Source organism: Rhincodon typus, chromosome 17 (assembly GCF_021869965.1).
Source record: "Rhincodon typus isolate 14 chromosome 17, sRhiTyp1.1, whole genome shotgun sequence".
Lineage (NCBI taxonomy): Eukaryota > Metazoa > Chordata > Chondrichthyes > Orectolobiformes > Rhincodontidae > Rhincodon > Rhincodon typus.
Genome location: NC_063348.1, coordinates 3,578,246 through 3,597,695, shown reverse-complemented (window position 1 = coordinate 3,597,695; position 19,450 = coordinate 3,578,246). Strand labels below are relative to the sequence as shown.

Below are 19,450 nucleotides of genomic sequence, written 5' to 3'. Positions count from 1 at the left end.
ACGATTTATTGCAGCTGTAATGACTTTGGTGGGGACACTCCCAGAGTATTGTGCACAATTTTGGTCTCCTTACCTAAGGAAGGAGACATTTCCCATACAGGGAGTGCAGCAGAGGTCCACCAGTCTGTTTCCTGGGATAATGGGTCAGCAAGGAGAAATCGGATCAACTGGGCGATGTATTCACTGGAAAATGAAAGGGGTTCACATTAAGACATAGAAAGTTCCAGCAGGGTTGGACAGACTGGATGGGTGCAGTCCTGATCAATGGGTCATGCTCTCAGGAAACAGGGTAAGCCATTTAGGACTGAGATGAGGAGAAATGTTTTCAATCAGACGATAGCAAAACCCCTGGAGAATTCTCTCCCACAGACAGCAGTGGAAGCTGGGTCACTAAATACATTTAAGAAATAAATAGATTTCTGGAGGCTAAAGATGTCAAGGAGTCTGGAGAGAGAGCAGGAGAATGGTGTCGAGATGGAGGATCAGCTGTGACCATGTGGAATGCAGGGGATGCTCAATGGGCCGAATGGCTTACTCCTGTTCCGATTTTCTGTTTTTTATCCCCACATCTGCCTTGCAGCGCATATTTCATGCTCATAAAATGAGGGCTAATATATCGGTGGATATGTACCGAGTCCAAAATAGCCAAAAACTCAAAAAGGGTCAATAGTGACTCTGCACAGTCACACTCTCCTCTGAAAGTGGACAATGAGGAGAAACGTCGCTCAGGGGAGGGTGGGGGAACATCAATATGGAGGAGAAAGCAAACAAAGGAGATACTGAGAGGGCCAGATGAAGCATGCTGGGAGAAGGGACTGTGTTGGGCAGAAAGATTGGCATCAGGCTGTTAGATCAACCGGTCTCACTCTGTGCTGGGAGCTCCACGTAGGATCAAGTGTCACCCTGACAGAAACACTGAGAAAAGGCAGCGGGCAGTGACAGTGTCAGAAAACACCCATCGTAAACTTATACAGCTACAGGCAGATGGAGCATACCACAATGACAGCTAGATAACAGAAACCACACAGCAAGACAGACAGAATATACACTATTCAATAACACAGTCAGATACATATAGCACATAGCAAGATAGACACAGCACACACAGTCAGTTACACAAACCACACAGCAAGACAAAAATGCACATTATTCAATAACAGTTGGCTAACATACAGCACAGAGTTAGATCATTGTCTGAGTGCTGTACTGCGACAATGTGCACTGTAGTGAGTCAGATACCATGCAGCATATAATCAGCTAACAGGCATCTCCAGGCTATACTGTTATCTGTTAGAATGTTGTTGCAGAGTCACTGTGCTTAGCAATGTGATTGACTGTAATTCAGTCAGTTTATTCAATAAATCTGTTGAAAAAATTAGTAGCAGTAATGGTGATCACCAAGCTCTCACTGACTTACTCTAGAGTCGTCATTTGGCCCAACGCATTCTCACTGGCTCTCCAAATCAGCAAATCCCATCTTCTCCCTGTAATCCTGCCCAATCTACCTTTGTAGACAATTCCTTTTGGAATGCTTCAATTAACTTTGCCTCCATCATTCTCTCAGGCAGTGCTGTCCATTCTATACCCACTCTCTCTGCAAAAAGCATTTTCCCCCATTTACTTTCAGATCGTCATCCAATCCATGATGTACCCTTTATGGGCGGAAACCGTTTAACCACTGTTAGTCACTAACCGTCCCCATTAACAGCTATTCACCCTCCAAGGCTGATCGTTATCCACTCCTTTGTCTGTCTAACTGTACTTCTCTCTTTTTGGGGTCTATCCCCAACATTGTTTACTCCTTAATCCTCCCTATCTTCTGCAGAAAACCAACATTTTCCGAGCTACCATCGGTTCTGAGTAAGGGTCACTGGACCCGAAACGTTAACCCTGATTTCTCTGCACAGATGCTGCCAGACCTACTGAGCTTTTCCAGCAATTTCTGTTTTTGTTTCTGATATACAACGTCCACAGTTCTTTCATTTTATTTAGCTATACTTTCCCATGGCTTTTCGGTGACCCCCCACACCACCCCCCTCCCCCCAGCCCCAGCCCCAAGGCTACAAAACGTAGACTGAAAATATCCGTTCTTGTACTTTTTGATTAACGGCAATACCTCAAAGTCACGTACTAATGGAAGTCTTATTATATGATCTGATGGCACCTTCCAATTTTTAAACCAAGTTATAACACGACGAAGCAGTGGCATCCTGGTTTGTGTCCCCGAATTAGACATTGACAACCCCAGGCTAATGTTCTGGGGACGTGGGTTCAAATCCAATCCATGACAGACGGTGCAATTTAAACTCCATAAATATCGGAAATTATAACACTGCTGCCTCACAGTGCCAGGGACCCAAGTTCGATCCCACCCTCAGGCGACACTGTGTGGAGTTTGCATATTCTCCCCATGTCTGTGTGGGTTTCCTCTGGGTGTTCTGGTTTCCTCCCACAGTTCAGAGATGTGCAGGTTAGGTGGATTGGTCATACTAAATTGCCCATAGTGTTCAAGGAGGTCCGGGTGGGATGCTCTGAGGGTCGGTGTGGACTTGTTGGGCCAGAGGGCCTGTTTCCACACTGTACGGATTCTATGAATACTAAGCATGTAGCATTTGTAAAAACCTGTCTGGCTCACTCACATCCTTCTAGTAAGTGTCCCCCAGTGTGGTTCCAAAGCCAAAGCATTAGGTTAACTCCTCACTACCCTCTGGAATAGCCCAGACAGCCAACCAGTTCAAAGATAGCTAGGGATGGCCAATGAATAGGAGGCTTACCAATGATACTCACATCCCATACAAGAATTAAAACAACTCCTCTCACTAATCTCTTCCACCATCTTTGTACTGTGTACTCTTCATCACAAATATTGCTCCCAGCAGCACTTTCTTAATACTTGTGAAGTCCAATAATTTGAATTATGTAATTAAAAACAACAAACAACCGTTTCTCTCTCAGATTCCCATTCTTTGATGCCACTAATACCTGTCCAGCACTGTTCAGAAACATCAGTTTTGTTTAGGATTCACAATGAAATCCTAAATGGGTAGTCTGCAGATTCACTGATTTTCCCAAATGTTGACTGCCTTATCATACTGCAGTCAAGTTTCATTTATGCTTTGATAAAAGGTTTGCTCAACAGCATTAAGTATCTCACAGGAGACAAGATCTGTGTTTACTACTCCAGTTACTGTACATAGAAGTATACCTCCCTTCAGTAGCCTCATTGTGTTTTCAACATCAAACATAAAGCATGCATGACATTTATATGACTTAACTTTGTTTCAAATGTCATTACTTAGTGAATCAAGGTGACACTCTAAACCAATCTCTCACACTGCAAGTAGTCTCTAACACTGCACAAAGTCATTGATTAAAAAAACACCACAGGATTAAAACTGTCTGACCGGTAAAATATGTTCGAATTTATTATTACCTTATTCTCCCAGTCTTCCTGTGTCTTTTGTCACTTCGAGGACCCTACATTCCTGTTTTGGACAGCTCAATGCATGACCATCAGCTCCTTCAGCAATTCTGGGCTTCCTGTTACATTTCTGTCCTCTGCTGCGTTAGCCAGATCTGACAGGACACCTGTATCCTCCTTGCTCTGCTCAGCTCTAGCTTCTCTTACATTGATGCCAGCACCCGGGGTCTTCACCATTTCAAAATCTGACAAGCATCGATCCGCTCTGTGTCAGTGCGCCTTGTTTGCTCGATGAATGTTGAGGGAAAAATGATTATTTCCCAAACCTAACCCTCCCCCCCACCCCGCCATTTCAGTGTTTAATGCCGTAAATAAAGTATAACAGCGATGTATATATTCACTGCATTCACTTCTATTAGTTAGCGGTTCAAGAAGGCAGCTCATCACCACTGCACAACATTGTGGGCCAAAGGGCCTGTACTGTGCTGTACTGTTCTATGTTCTATGTTCTCAAGGGCAACTCGGGACAGGTAATAAATACTGTCCCAACCAGCAACACCCACATCCCACAAATGAATAAATAATAAAAAAAAGTCACTGTGTTTTTACATTGATTATGTGGACCAACCAAAATATTTGTTAAACTGGCACAATCCTGCTCATATAGATGCCGGTTAACAGATAGTTTGCTGTATATTTACGAAGTTACACATGGTAAGTATTCATTTCCTAACACAACATCTACACGTTTAAGAGATAGTAGGAACTGCAGATGCTGGAGAATCTGAGATAACAAGGTGTACAGCTGGAGGAACACAGCAGGCCAAGCAGCATCAGAGGAGCAGGAAAGCTGACGTTTCGGGCCTAGGTCCATTTCTGAAGAAGGGTCTAGGCCTGAAACGTCAGCCTTCCTGTTCCTCTGATGCTGCTTGGCCTGCTGTGTTCATCCAGTTCTACACCTTGTTATCTACACTTTTAAGTCTGGAGCCTGGGAAAGTGACTATCACCTGCTTACAGTTCATACACACTTAACACACGCCAAAGAAGAATCAACCTTTGAGTGCAAAAACTTCTCATCTTATGGACTGTGTATGATTGCAGCAGGGCTGCTCAACTCTTGTATTCTAAACCTTTTATAATAAAAGTCCATTATTCTATTGGGCAAAGGCTTTATACTATGGATTAATAATAACCATACCCATCACACTGCAGTACAGGTAGGGTGCAGTAGAAGCAGCCTGTGCGACCATCTCACTCAATATTCTCAGTGAGTGTATGTTATAGCAAGGTCATAAATCCAACTAGACAAGCTTAATGAACAGGATACCCAATCAACCGCTCCAACAACTGCAAGGAGCTGTCATGGAGCTGGTCATAGAGTTATAGATGGTCACCCTGCTAGAAGAAGGACGTTGTTAAACTGGAAAGGGTGCAAAAAAGATTTACCAGAATGTTACTGGGACCAGGGGACTTGAGCTATAAAGAGAGGCTGGAAAGGCCTAGGAAGTTGAGGGGTGACCTTTAACAGGTTCATAAAATCATGATGGGCATAGATAAGGTGAATAGCAAAGGTCTTTTCCATAGTGTAGGAGAGTCCAAAACTAGAGGGCACAGGTTTAAGGTGAGAGGGGAAAGACTTAAAAGGGACCCGAGGAGCAACTTTTTCACAAAGAGGGCGGTGAGTATATGGAATGAACTGCCAGAAGAAGTGGTGGAGGTGGGTACAGTTACAACATTTAAAAGACATTTGGATAGGTACGTGACTAGGAAACGTTTAGAGGGTTATGGGCTAAATGCAGGCAAATGGGACTAGTTCAGTTTAGGAAACCTGGTCAGCACGGACGAGTTGGACTGAAGGGTCTGTTTTCATGCTATATGACTATGGTCAAAAGGACTTGCAATCCTCCTCCTAACAGCCAGGCCTTCAATAGAAAACCACGGAAGACAAGATGGGTCAGAGGACAAATAATCTCTCAGCACTCTTTCACCATCTCAAAGCTCACAACAAATGCAACGTCACTTACTTGCGTTTGTGACCACCAAGTTGGCTCCATACCTCCAAGACAAAGCCATCAAAGTCCTCAGCCTGGTGGGGGTGGAAAGGATCAAAAGTAAACAGTCAAGCATGTACACCGAGAGATATAAAGACATATACATTTTGAGGCTCGAACGTGGTCAGGTTGCACGTCAACAGAACTGGACCAAGTATTAACTAGAAAGGGGTAAAATCTTCAACTTATTTGGCAGAGAACGGGAATAAGAATAGGAGGGATCAGACGTGGGCTGAACGAGAAGCAATATACGATGGATTTAATGAGCTGCAGGGATGTCCTTGTATGGGACGAGCATATAGCAGCAATAATCAAGACCTGGCTCCAAGGAACGGCAAACTGGGACTTATATTTCAGTTTATATGTTATTCAAGGAATGACAGAGAAGGTGAAACGGGAGGGTGCAGCAGAAGTAATCAAAGAAAAAACTAGATACTGGAAAGGAGTAATATGATAGAGAGCCAAAGACAGTGTCGACTTAGTTTGAATCCAGGAATATTAAAGAAGCTGTTATGTTACTGTGAGTATAACACTGAAACCCCACTCTCCGCCACCCCGCAAACACACACACACGCACACGGAGAGAATCAGAGCAGTGCATTAGCTGGAAAATTACAGAGAATGTAAAAATATAAAGCAGTGATAATGTGGAACTTTAATTAGTATAAAATGGACCAAGGTACTGACAGCATACAAGGGAAGGAATTCCTGAATATTTGTGTAAGAGAACTTTCCAGCTGAGTGCCTCCATCAACAGAGAGACAGGAAGCAGTGCCGAGTCTGGTTCTGAGGAATGAAGGAGGGCAAAGGGAGTATTTATTATAAAGTTAAGTGGATGTCACTAGAAATATTATAGCCCATCCTGCATTCCTTGGGAGGCAATTCCATGATTTTGACCCAGCGACAGTAAAGGAATGGTGATATATTTCCAACTCAGGATGGTGAGTGACTTGGAACTTGCAGGGGGATGGTGTTCCCATGCACATGCTGCCCTTGTCCTTCCAGATGGAAGCGGTTGTGGGTTTGGAAGGTTTCGAGGATCTTTGGTGAATTTCTGTAGATAGTACACACTGCTGCTACTGAGCATCGGTGGTGGAGGGAGCGGATGCTTGTAGGTGTAGTGCCAATCACGTGGGCTGCTTTGTCCTGGATGGTTTCTTTTCCCCCTCTTTATTCATTCACGGATGAGGGTGTTGCTGGCTAGGCAGCATTTACTGCCCATCCCTAATTGCCCAGAGGGGGTTTAAGAGTCATTGCAGTAGGTCTGGAGTCACATGTAGGCCAGACCAGGTAAGGATGGCAGTTTCCTTCTCTAAAGGACGTTAGTGAACCAGATGGGTTTTTCCGACATTGAATTCAATTTCCACCATCTGCTGTGGCAGGATTCGAACCTGGGTCCCCAGAACATTATCTGGATCTCTGGATTAATAGTCCAGCGATAATACCACTAGGCCATTGCCTCCCCCGACTTCTTGCTTGCTTCTAAAACTTCTTGAGTGTTCTTAGGGCTGCACCCATCCAGGCAAAAGGGGAGTATTCCATCACACTCCTGATTTGTGCCTTGTAGATGGTAGACAGCCTTTGGGGAGTGCATTTATATAGAACATAGAACAGTACAGCACAGTACAGACCCTTTGGCCCACAATGTTGTGCCGACCTATTATCCTACTAACATCAATCTACCCTGCACACCCTACATTTTACTATCCTCCACGTGCCTATCCAAGAGTCGCTTAAAAGTCTTAAGTATCTGACTTCACTACCACTGCCGGCAGCGCATTCCACACACCCACATTCCCTGTGTAAAGAACCTACCTCTGACATCTCCCCTATACCCTCCTCCAATAACCTTAAAATTATGTCCCCTCGTAATAGTCATTTCTGCCCTGGGAAAAAGTCTCTGACTATCCACTCTATCTAATCCTCTCATCATCTTGTAAACCTCCATCAAGTCACCTCTCATCCTTCTTTGCTCCAATGGAAAAAGCCCTAGCTCTCTCAACCTTTCCTCATAAGACCTGCCCTCCAGTCCAGGCAGCATCCTGGTAAATCTCCTCTGCACCCTCTCTAAAGCTTCCATATTTTTCCTATAATGAGGTGACTGGAACTGAACACAATATTACAAGTGTGACCTAACCAGAGTTTTATAGAGCTGCAGCATAACCTCACGGCTCTTAAACTCAATTCCCCTGCCAACGAAAGCCAACACACCATACGCCTTCTTTACAACCCTATCAACTTGGGTAGCAACTTTGCAGGATCTATGGATGTGGACTCCAAGATCACTCTGTTCCTCCACACTGCCGAGAATCCTGCCATTAATCCTGTATTCTGCACTCAAATTCAACCTTCCAAAATGAATCACTTCACACTTTTCCGGGTTGAATTCCATCTACCACTTCTTTGCCCAGCTCTGCATCCTGTCAATGTCCCGTTGCAACCTACAACAGCCCTCCACACTATCCACAACTCCACCAACCTTCGTGTCATTGGCAAACTTACTAACTCACTCTTCCACTTCCTCATCCAAGTCATTTATATGGCTGGTCGAGTTCAGTTTCTAGTCAATAGTAACCCCCCAGGATGTTGATAGTGGGAGATTCAACAATGTCAATGTCACTGTGAGTCAAGATGCAATGGTTTGACTCTCTCACTATAGCTGGTTATTTCCTGGCATTTGTGTGGCACAAATGTTACTTGCCACTTGTCAGCCCAAGCCTGAATGAGTTGACATTTCCTCAATTAAATAACGTGAAGATGGAAGCCATTGCTTGTGACCTCCAACTGCTGAGTGCATGTGTCTCCTGGGCCATAGTCTGAGACCAAACCAGGTTGCTCCTGACCTTGGTGACATACTTGATATATACATGAGCTTTCAACGTTAGAGCTCACTTCATCACTAAGACTGCTTCCTTGTAGCTCTATAACATCATTCAACCTTAGCCTGGCTCACCTCAGCTTGCTGATATTCCTTTGGTACCTCTGGATTTGACTATCTCCTGGCTGGTCTCCCATGTTCTACCCTCTGAAAACTGGACAGCATTCAAAAAGGCCTGTGTCCTAATCCTCAGCAAGTCCTATTCCCCTGACACACTCGTGCTTGCAGACCTACATTACCTCCAGGCAAGCCATATTTTTACTTTAAATTCCTCATTCTTATTTTCAAATTCATCTGCAGCCTCACTCCTCCCCTACTTCAGTTATCTCTTCCAACACCACAGACCTCTGATACCTGCCCCTCTGATTCTGGTCTCTTCGGAATTCCCAATTTTGCATTGCTCCGTGGTTAATGACTGCGCCTTCAATTGCCTTGGCCTCAGGCTCTGGAATTCCCTTCCTGTCCCTCTCTGCCTCTCTACCTCAGTTTCCTCCTTCGAGACAGTCCTTAAAGACTACCTCTGACAAAGCTCTGGTCTACTTAACAAAATAGCTTCATAGAACATCATTATTAAATTGTAGAGGGTTCAGAACACTGGGATGTTGATGGAAATGTAGGGTTTGAGTTACAAAAAAATAGGCTGGATAGACTAGGAGTTTTTTCACTGGTGTGTAGGAGGTTGAGGGATGACCTCACAGAGGTTCATAAAATCACGAGGGGCATAGATAAGGTGAATAGCAAAGGCCTTTTCCCTAGGGTGGGGGAGTTCAAAACTAGGGGACACATTTTTAAGGTGAGAGGAGAAAGATTTAAAGAGGACACCTAGGGCAAATGTTTCACACAGAGGGTGGTTCATATGTGGAATGAACTGCCAGAGGAAGTGGAGGATGTAGGTACAGTTACAACATTTAAAAGATGTTTGGATAAGGACAGGAATAGGAAAGGTTTGGAGGGATGTGGGCCAGGAGCAGGCAGGTGGGACTAGTTTAGTTTGGGATCATGGTCGGCAGGGCTGGTTGGATTGAAGGTTCTGTTTCCGTGGCCCTATGACTCTACGTAGCACCAAGTCACATTTCGTATTATAATGTCCCGTGAAGCAGCTTGGAACATTTCATGACATTAAAGGCACCATGTAAATACAAGTTGATATTGTTGTGGGTTTAGGAAACCACAATCATAATATGATCAGACATAGAAGAATGATGGAAAAAGAGGAGGTAAAATCAAGCAAAAATATATTAAACTGAGAAGGGCTAATATCAAAGAGGTGAAAAATGATCTAATTCGAGTGGCTTGGGATCCAAAACTGGTCAGCAGAACAGGACTTCAACAATGGGAACAGAGGAGAGAGAAGAGATAGTTTGTACATACAGTAGGTTCATGCCCAGGAGACAGAAAGAAAAGAAATTCACCTGGATGATTCTAAAATCAGAGATTAAAATGAGATAGAGAAAGCAGGTTTATGACAATTGCAGGATTCATAATAAAGGCGAGAGATTCAAACTGAATACATAAAGTATAAAAATCTAAAAAGAATGAGATGTGAAGAATGGATGGGAACAGCACAGTGGGTAACATAAACAAGCAATCGAACATATTTTTAAAATAGATAAATAGTAAAAAGGGGAGCCCAGGAAAGGGCAATTATGCTTTCTAATTTCCAAAGCATTCAAACAGCACCAGGGCACATGGATTAATCCCACAAATAGGGCTCTGTTGGTTAGATCCACATTAAATGATGATTGCATGGGCAGTATGCAGCCTTCAGTCATACATGGGGAAGCTCAGTGCACTGTTAATGTGCAAGTCTGGCAGCCCACGCTGCAAGTCTCCACAAAACTGGCCCTTATTTGCCGCAGGTAGTTAATACTCTGCACAGGATCACTTCCTTCAGTAATGGCTGAACCAACCCTACCCACCATGAAAATATCTGCTGGGAGAGACTCACTGAACAGGAACTTCTCTCAAGAGGCTCAGTGTGAACGGGGAGGAGGACTTGAGAAACACTGAGCAATCCCAGGCCCTATCTCCATCACAGCTCAGGTTTAAGACCCAGACTCCAAGTATCTGTACCACAATATATTTGTCAGCGTTCAGAACAAGAAGCCTGTTGACAAAGTTTAATCACTTACCCAGACCAAGAGTGATCCCATAGGGATTGACCAAAACTCCTCCAACGCCCAGCTTCAGGCACTGACTGTCTCTGTTACAAAGTAAGCCTGTAACCAGCACTTTTCACATCTATGGTAAACTTTTCGTCACTGGGCTGACTGAAGTTCAGAGACTCCATGTGATTTACCGCACCTGCCTGGACATTCCCAGTTCATTCTCACTCTAACCCGGCCCTAACACGACATTCCTGGTGCACTCCGGCCCGGACCCGACATTCCCAGGTGTAGGTCTCCCCACCCTGACCAATATTCTAATTTTACACAAACATCCGGCCAATCAGGTCCATTCCCTTTAGCCTCATGGGAGTGCTCGAGGAGAAAACTAGACCACTCAGCTACCCGGCTTGAAACCGCTGTCTTTCGTCAGGGAAAGAACGTGTTGGGAGAGGGAAAGTCCCACTGCTTTCCCAGGTAACTGATCAATGTGGGGAAGAGGAGGAAGATGCAACTGCCTTCCCAGGTAACTGACTGACAGGACGGGGAGCACAGTTCCTGAACGGGAGTCACTGACCTTTGCAGTCTGCACTAATGCTTCTGACAGCTCTTCGATTTCATCCTCGCTGTTAAAAAGACTTTCATAGTCACGGTATGTCCAGGCATCAAACAAAATCCGAGGAACTGAGGGCAGAGCAGAAATGAGAAACAAAATCAACATCAAAAACTGGTAAAAGGAACTGTACAGGCACTGGTACAGTCAGACAGAGAGCAGCGTCACAGTTCTGATCACCACTACAGCCTGAATCCACAGGCACTGGTATAGTCAGACTGATGCCACAGAACATACCTTTACCACTCGAGAGAAGGCTGGGGAGAAATTTTATTTAAAATCTTAAAGAAACTAATAAGGCCTAATGTGGCCAGATAATCTGTTTCAGACTGTTACAAACCAGAGTACCATGATGTGGGTTCAAGTTTACAATATACAATGAGCACATAGATATGTTGTCGTAGAGGAAAATGTATGTAATGGATTGTCTAGGAGATCTGGCTGAATAATTGAGAAGATAACAACGGAGGGATATTAGTCCTGGGACAGGCTGGATGGACCATTGAAACTTCTTTCAGTTTTCATCTCCCTCAGCTCCAAAAAAGCCCAGGAAGGAGACAGCAAGACTTTTGTGAACCTGGTGAAATTTGATGGAGTCTGCAACCATTAAAGGATAAGAGAGAAAATGGGTTTCTTTCTGAAGTGTTTCAGTTCCCACGACAAATTTCAACTTTAAATTGCAGCTCAAAAACAATCCAATCAAGTGACCTAGTGTTTTCAATGAAGAGGGATCACCTCGACCAATACATATGGCAGACACATAATGGAATCACATCCACCCCGGACAACACAATATGGCACAGAGCAGGTTATTCTGCCCATCTAGTCCACGTCAGCCTTTTGTACACAAATCCAGTCAGTCCTATTCCCTCATTCTACCCTGTATCCCTGCAAATTTGTTTCCCTAGAGTGTCTATTCGGTGTCCTTTCAAAACCATTCACTGTCTCCACTTGCACCACCCTCATTGTGCCTGGAGTTACTCTCGCTGTTAAAACTGGTCTTCCCCTGCAGCCCTTCCTCAAAACCATCAACCTGTCTCCCCTAGTCCTTCACCATCAACCCAATGGGAACAGTTTCTCTCTGTCCAGCTCCTCAAAAACCCATCAAAACCTTGCTGACCTCCATCCAATCTCCTCTCAGTGTCCTTTGCTCCAACAACAGCAGCTTCTCCAAACTAACCCTCAATCTAGACTCCCTCACCCCTGTTCTCCTCTCTACTCTCTCACAGACCCTCATGTCCTTCCTAAAATGTGGTGACCAGAATGCATCCCAATACTCTAGCTGTGGCCTAAAGTAACATGGAAGATGCAGTGTAACTTCCCTACTTTAAACTCACTATCGCCAATTGCAATTTGAACAGCATCTATGTATTCAGAGGTGGGGGTGGCGTGGAAGAGAGAGGGAGTGCACAGAACTGTATTATCCACCAGGAGTTAACCCAAAAGGCAAACACAATATTCAGAGATGGGAGAGATTGTCACATTGGGAGAGTTAGAAGAGAGACTGGGGTAAGGAAACAGTCAAAAAAAAACCTTACTCACCAAAATGGACGGCTTCAAATTCTGCCTTCACATTCTTCACCCAGCCTGTTCATCAATAACACAAGCAGGGTTATACATGTCCAGTGTCAGCTCCCAGAAACAGCACAGCCAAACCCCTTTAAAACAAGTATCCTGCTTCAGAAAGCAGGTCAGAACTGCCCATTTATGCAAGAAAGGCAATGACTTATGATCACATTCTCAGCTTGTGGTTATTACAACAAGGCAAGCCAACCCATATAAAGCAGCTGACAAGTGGCAAGTGACATTCATGCCACACAAATGCCAGGCTATGACCATCACCAATAATAGACAATCTAACCACCGCCCCTTGACATTCAATGGCGTTACTACCACCGAATCCCCCACTATCAACATCTTGGGGGTTATCATTGACCAGAAACTCAACTGGACTCACCACATTAACAGAGCGGATACAAGAGCAGGCCAGAAGCTGGGAACACTGCGGCGAGTAACTCACCTCCTGACTCCCCAAAGCCTGTCCACCATCTACAAGGCACAAGGCAGGAGTGTGATGGAGTACTCCCCACTTACCTGGATGCACTGCAGCCCCAACAACACTCAAGAAGCTTGACACCATCCAGGACAAAGCAGCCCGCTTGATTGGCACGACATCCACAAGCATCTGCTCCCTCCACCACCAATGCTCAGTAGCAGCAGTGTGTACTAACTACAAGATGCACTGCAGAAATTCACCAAAGATCCTCAGACAGCACCTTCCAAACCCATGACCATTCCTATCTAGAAGGACAAGGGCAGCAGATATACGGGAACACCACCACCTCCAAGTTCCCCTCCAAGCCACTCACCATCCTGACTTGGAAATATACCGCCATTCCTTCACTGTCACTGTGTCAAAATCCTGGAATTCCCTCCCTAATGGCATTGTCAGTCAACCCACAGCAGTTGGACTGCAGCGGTTCAAGAAGGCAGCTCACTACCACCTTCTCAAGGGGTAACTAGGGACGGGCAAGAAATTATGGGCCCAGCCAGTGAACCCCATGTCCCATAAATGAATGGAAAAAAAGCTAGGAGGATGTAATAAACACCAGCATGGCTACTTTTCAGAATGTACAGTTTAATATCACTAAAACAAAAAGCCTTCTACTCTGGATGCAGATCATTGCACACACTCCACCTCCACCCCCACGCCCACACACATTCCCCCTCCATGCCCCCACACACTCCCTACCCCAACACGAAACCCAACACACTGACACCCGCTTCACCCACCCCCTCCACCACACACAAGACACACCCCGCTTTCTAATTCAGTAACACAGGCCTGTACATTTTAATGACCGTGTGCAAGGTATGGTTTATAGAGTAGGCTGTGAATCCTGTAACATTCCTGTGGCCTAGTGGTTTCACTACAACATCACAACTAAAACATCTCATTAATTGTGCAGTAGAATTTCAACGAAGGTGATGTTAATATCAAGCCCTGTCATCCTCGCTCTTTCTTGAGTGAATAGACCCAAGGTGGGACTCACGGAAGCAAGCAGGAAATGTGCCTTCAAGAAAACTCCAGTCTCAGCAGCCTTGGATTTTGTTTAATCCCAGGGAGCTTTGGGAAGGAGGAATCAGGTTGGAAATGCAGGGGTCACTGCCTGATAGAAACAAGGCAACAGTGCTGAAAGTTGACAGAGAGCAGACGATACAGAGCAGGATTCAATTCAATCCCAGAGTAGGTGAGCAGCGAACAATCCAGGGCTCATCAGCTGAACGGATAAATTCCAGGGAATATTTATTGCTCAGTAGGAACAAATTATTTCAGGTGCTGGAATCTGTACTGTAAACAACAAATGCTGGAGATCACTGTGGTCAGACAGCATCCATGGAGAGAGAGAGAGCGCGCAAGCTAACAATCAACTTATTATTCAGACAAAAACAGAAGCTGCTAGAAAAGCTCAGCAGTTCTGGCAGCAGATGTGAAGAGAAATCAGAGTTAATGTTTCGGGTCCGGTGACCCTTCCTCAGAACACTGAGGAAAGATACGAAGAAGGGTCACTCGACCCGAAACGTTAACTCTGATTTCTCTTCACAGATGCCGTCAGACCTGCTCAGCTTTTCCAGCAACTTCTGTTTTTGTTTCTGATTTACAGCAACCGCAGTTCTTTCGGGTTTTTATTATTTGGACAATGCTGTTTGAGACTCAGCTGTGTCACTACAGCGGCAACACTTCAGAGTATTCCCTTGGCCATAGAATGCTTTGGGTGTGAAAAGCATTTTTTTTGTTCCATTCAGTGCCTGGATTATGCCAATGTTAGTTAAATCAGAGCTTCAAGATCATACCTTTTCCTTCACCAGCCTGCCCTGTCACTGAAAACCAACTGTACAGGCAAGAATCTTAATTTCTAATCTCTGCTTCAGCCCATTTTGTGTAGAGCTACAAGCCCACACAGTTTCTCTCGTATCAGGACGGAAATAGCCCATGACAATCAGGCAGCAGCTTGTGCTGGGAAGATTGTGAGGCAGTGGGGTTAAAGTTAAGGTAACAGTGTTGGATGCAAAGTACCGATCAAGATAAAGGTAAAAATAATACCTTGGTCTATGTCATGGTGACCAGTGACGTGATAAAGCTGAACTCCTTTCCTCTGGATCTGAAGCCAAACTGGAGAAATTAAGGTGAATTTGCCACCGAACGTCTTGGTGATTTCATAACCATGGCTGTTCCACTGAAAAACAATGACACACATTGGACCAGGCCAGTGAGAGAAAGGGAATGGTGACGAGGTGTCGAGTGTGCCTCTTGCTACTGACAGTGCACCGCCAACACTTGACTGTGAAAAAATTCCTCTGGCCTCTCGTAAAACAGAATGGTATGTAGGTTAAAATCATTCCAGGAAATCTTTTCCATGCCATTCCGATGGCCTCAACTTCCTCGGTCAGGAACAGGTCTGAGGGGCTGAATGGACTACTCTTGTTTCTATGTGATGGCCAGAATTGGTAACCATATTCCAGTTGGGATCTGGCCAGTATTTGATAAAGGAACCTGGCCTTCATGTTTATACCCGCTGTGGTTCTTCACAAGCCAAAGGTGCTGTTTCTAGCATCAACCGCATGGCTGTGGGTTTGGAGTCACGTGCAGGTCAGAGTGGTTGCTTTCCTTCCCTAAATGACAGTGAACAAGGTGGGTTTTCATGACAATTAACTGTGGTTCCATTGTCATCCTGAGACTTGAGTTCCCAATTTTTTGAGAGTTGAAATCAAATTGCGCAAATCAGCTGTGATGGGTTTTGAACCCAGTTCTCCACAGCATTATTAGTCCTGTGACAAGACCACTGCACCACCTTCAAGGGTTCATGTCCTTCCCCCTTCAGCTTTCATGTTCTTGGACTCCCTTTAAAATGGGGCAATTTCATTTCTATGATCTTATCCAATCTACCAAGACATACCACTTTATGAATTGCTGCACTAAATTTCAACTGACATATTTGCCCGATTTATAAAGCTGTGTCTTGCGATTCAGTACAACCCCCACTGTTTATTACATTTCCGAATTTCCTATCATCTCGAGCTTTCTGGTTATGTGCCACATGCACAAACCCATGTCATTAATAACTCTACAAGAACACCTCCATGGGGAAGGCCTTGTCATTTCCTTGTCTTGGCTCAGAAATCACTGCTCTCATCTCCTCTCAGATTGACATCTCCTGATCCATTTTCTATTCCCACAGGCACTGTGCCTGCAGTCCCACTTATGTAACTTTGCAAACAACTCTATTACAAGGCACTTGGTCAAAAAGGCACAACTGAATTATTTAATATCTCAATCACACTGCTGCCTCCAAAGCAGACTTTCCTGTGTGTTGGTGCAAACTTCTTTCAATATTTTGTGAATTAAGACATTTCTAACTGACTTAGGGTTTACCTTTGCGCACAACCAGCATGATCAACTAATTGTTCTTTAACAGTCTCTTCCATAAAGTCATACAGCACGGAAACAGACCCTTTGGTGCAACTAGTCCACACAAATCACGTTCCCAAACTAAACTAGTCCCACCTGCCTGCTCCTGGCCCATATCCCTCCAAACCTTTCCTATTCATGTCCTTATCTAAACTTCTTTTAAACATAACTGTATCTGGGAATCCACCACTTCCTCTGGCATTTCATTCCACACACTAATGTACAGCATGAAAACAGACCCTTCGGTTCAACTCGTCAATGCCAACCAGATATCCTAAACTAATCTAGTCCCATTTCCCTCTAAACCTTTCCTGTTCACATACCCACTCAGATGCCTTTTAAATGTTGTAATTGTACCAGACTCCACCACTTCCTCCGGCAGCTCGTTCCATATGTGCACTACCCTCTGCGTGAAAAAGTTGCCACTTAGGTCCCTTTTAAATCTTTCCCCTCTCACCTTAAACCTATGCCGTCTAGTTTTGGACTCCCTCAGTCCAGGAAAAGACCTTGTCTATTCACCCTATCCATGCCCTTCATGATTTTATAAACATTTATAAGGTCACCCCTTAGCCTCCGATGTTCCAGGGACAATAGCCCCAGCCTAATCAGCCTCCCCCTATAGCTCAAACCCTCCAACCCCGACAACATTCTTGTAAATCTTATCTGAACCCTTTCAAGTTTCACAACATCCTTCCTCTAGCAGGGAGACGAGAATTGAACACAGTATTCCAAAAGTGACCTAACTAATGTCCTGTAGAGCCACAACATGACCTCCTAACTCCTATACTCAATGCACTGACTAATAAAGGCAAGTATACCAAACGCCTTCTTCACTATCCTGTGTACGTGCTACTCCACTTTCAAGGAACTATGAACCTGCACTCCAAGAACCCTTGTTCAGTAACACTCCCCAGGCCCTTACCATTAAATTTATAAGTCCTGCCCTGATTGGCCTTTCCAAAATGCAGCACCTCACATTTATCTACATTAAACTGTATATAAACACCCCGTGCCTGTCAAATGAATTCCAGTCTGTAACTCACTCCTGGGTATCTGTTACTCTATATACAAACCATTCCAAACGCCTTGATTAGGTTCCAATCTGTAACTCAGTCCTGGCTGTCTATTAGCCTGAACAAACTAAAGCCTTGCATGTAACTTGCTGAATAGAAAACAACAGATTATAACCATTTGTTTCCAAAAGGTCCAACTCAAACAGCTTTTAAAATTCTAGTCTGAAGAAGTATGTTCTCCCAGGAAGTTGGAGGCTAATAATTCAATGGCACACAGGTTGCATGGACCCCCCGTGTGTGTGTTTTCTCCAGTTTGATTTAAAAAACACGCACCACCCTGCTCTCCTCCTCCCCCCACCCCGGAGAGGGACTGCACCAAACAGGGTGCAAATTAAGGACTCCACTGTTGACACTGCTCTGTAATAAGATCCAACGTGACTGCAGGAAGTAAATGCGACAGTCAAGAGGACACAACAACACCTCTTCTTCCTCAGGGAGCTCAGGAAATTTGACATGTCCATAAGGTCCCTCACCAACTTCTACAGAAGCACCACTGAAAGCATACTGTCCAGGTGCATAACGGCCTGGTAGGGCAACTGCTCTGCCCAGGACTGTAAAAAACTACAGAAGGTGGTGTGCACAACCCAGACCATCACGGAAGCCAACCTTCCATCCATGGACTCCATTTACATGGCTTGATGCCCCGGAAAGGCAGCCAACATCAAAGACCCATCGCAGCCTGGGAATGATCTCCTACAACCTCTTCAGTCAGGCAGAAGATATGGAAGCCTGAACACATGCACATGCAGGTTTAGGAGCAGCTTCTTTCTGACTGTTATCAGACTGTTGAACGGACTCTAGTCTCAAATAATGTAACCTGCAATGTAACCTGTATGCCTCCAAGTCTTTTTGATCTATACATCCTTTGCTTGCTGTGATCTGCCTGTACAAAGCTTTTCACTGTATTTTGGTACACGTGATAATAAGATCAATCCATCACATAAACTCCATCCATCTCAATTACTCACGGGTGTGACGTATCCCAGGACATCACCACTGAAGTGTCGCTCTTTCACTTTGGCAGCACAGTAACTCTTCTGCTCCTTCACAATATCTCTGGCCTTGGGATCAGTGACCACCAACCCTCGATCCTGCACCAAATGTTTTGAAGGCCCCGTCTAACAAAACAATAAGACGGAGCTGTCAATCAACACGACTCCCTTCAAAGAGAAGCCTCTCCTGCGCCAACTTTGGTCAAGGGAGACCTATGGTCAAGTTGTGTGACTGATGGAAGGATGTCGTAGTGCTGCACTGGGAGCAGCATTACCAATTGCACGTCAGCTGAACACTTCCCAGAAGAATGCTAACACCCTGAGGCACTCACCTCTTCAACACTCCAACCAACATCTCACAATGTGGTACTTAGTTAGTAACACCTTGATATGAAAATAAAACTAAACCGCCAGAAGAGGACAATGCCAGACGGCATTGAATAAATCACATGGATGTGATGAATTATCCACACAGTGTTTCTGACCGTGAACTGCATCAACTAAACAGGGTTTGGAAAGATTGCTGCCCTTTCAAATGAGGCTCTGAGACACAGTGCTTCGTGAATGCAAGGGCAGAGAGCCAGAATGTAAAGCAGCAGTGATGGAGAAGGAAAGTGCAGTTCCACGTTTAACAGAATGAATGTGAGATTCCACATACTTGGTATTCAAACTCTCAATTAGCCCTGAACCTTCCCCTACACTTCAGTAGCTGTAATTTGCTTTTCCCTTTTGTAGTGACGGCAGTATCTTCATTGCACTGGCGGTCAATCCTCCCTCTCTAATACACGGTCATGGTGGGAACCTGAGACACCAGCAAGTCTGCTCGCCATATTCCAGTATGGGGGGG

The 19,450-nt window shown here is 44.8% G+C and overlaps 1 protein-coding gene across 1 annotated transcript in view; it reads right to left on the bottom strand.

The window, feature by feature from the left end:
* The window catches only part of chid1 (chitinase domain containing 1), an 88,530-nt gene that overhangs the window by 39,396 nt on the left and 29,684 nt on the right, over window positions 1-19,450 (bottom strand). The window contains exons 2-6 of the mRNA XM_048607282.1: window positions 18,580-18,729; window positions 15,174-15,306; window positions 12,611-12,655; window positions 11,033-11,139; window positions 5,446-5,507 (exon numbers count right to left, since the gene is read on the bottom strand). Coding sequence (XP_048463239.1) covers window positions 5,446-5,507; window positions 11,033-11,139; window positions 12,611-12,655; window positions 15,174-15,306; window positions 18,580-18,729 — 497 coding nt within the window. The remainder of the gene's footprint in view (window positions 1-5,445; window positions 5,508-11,032; window positions 11,140-12,610; window positions 12,656-15,173; window positions 15,307-18,579; window positions 18,730-19,450) is intronic.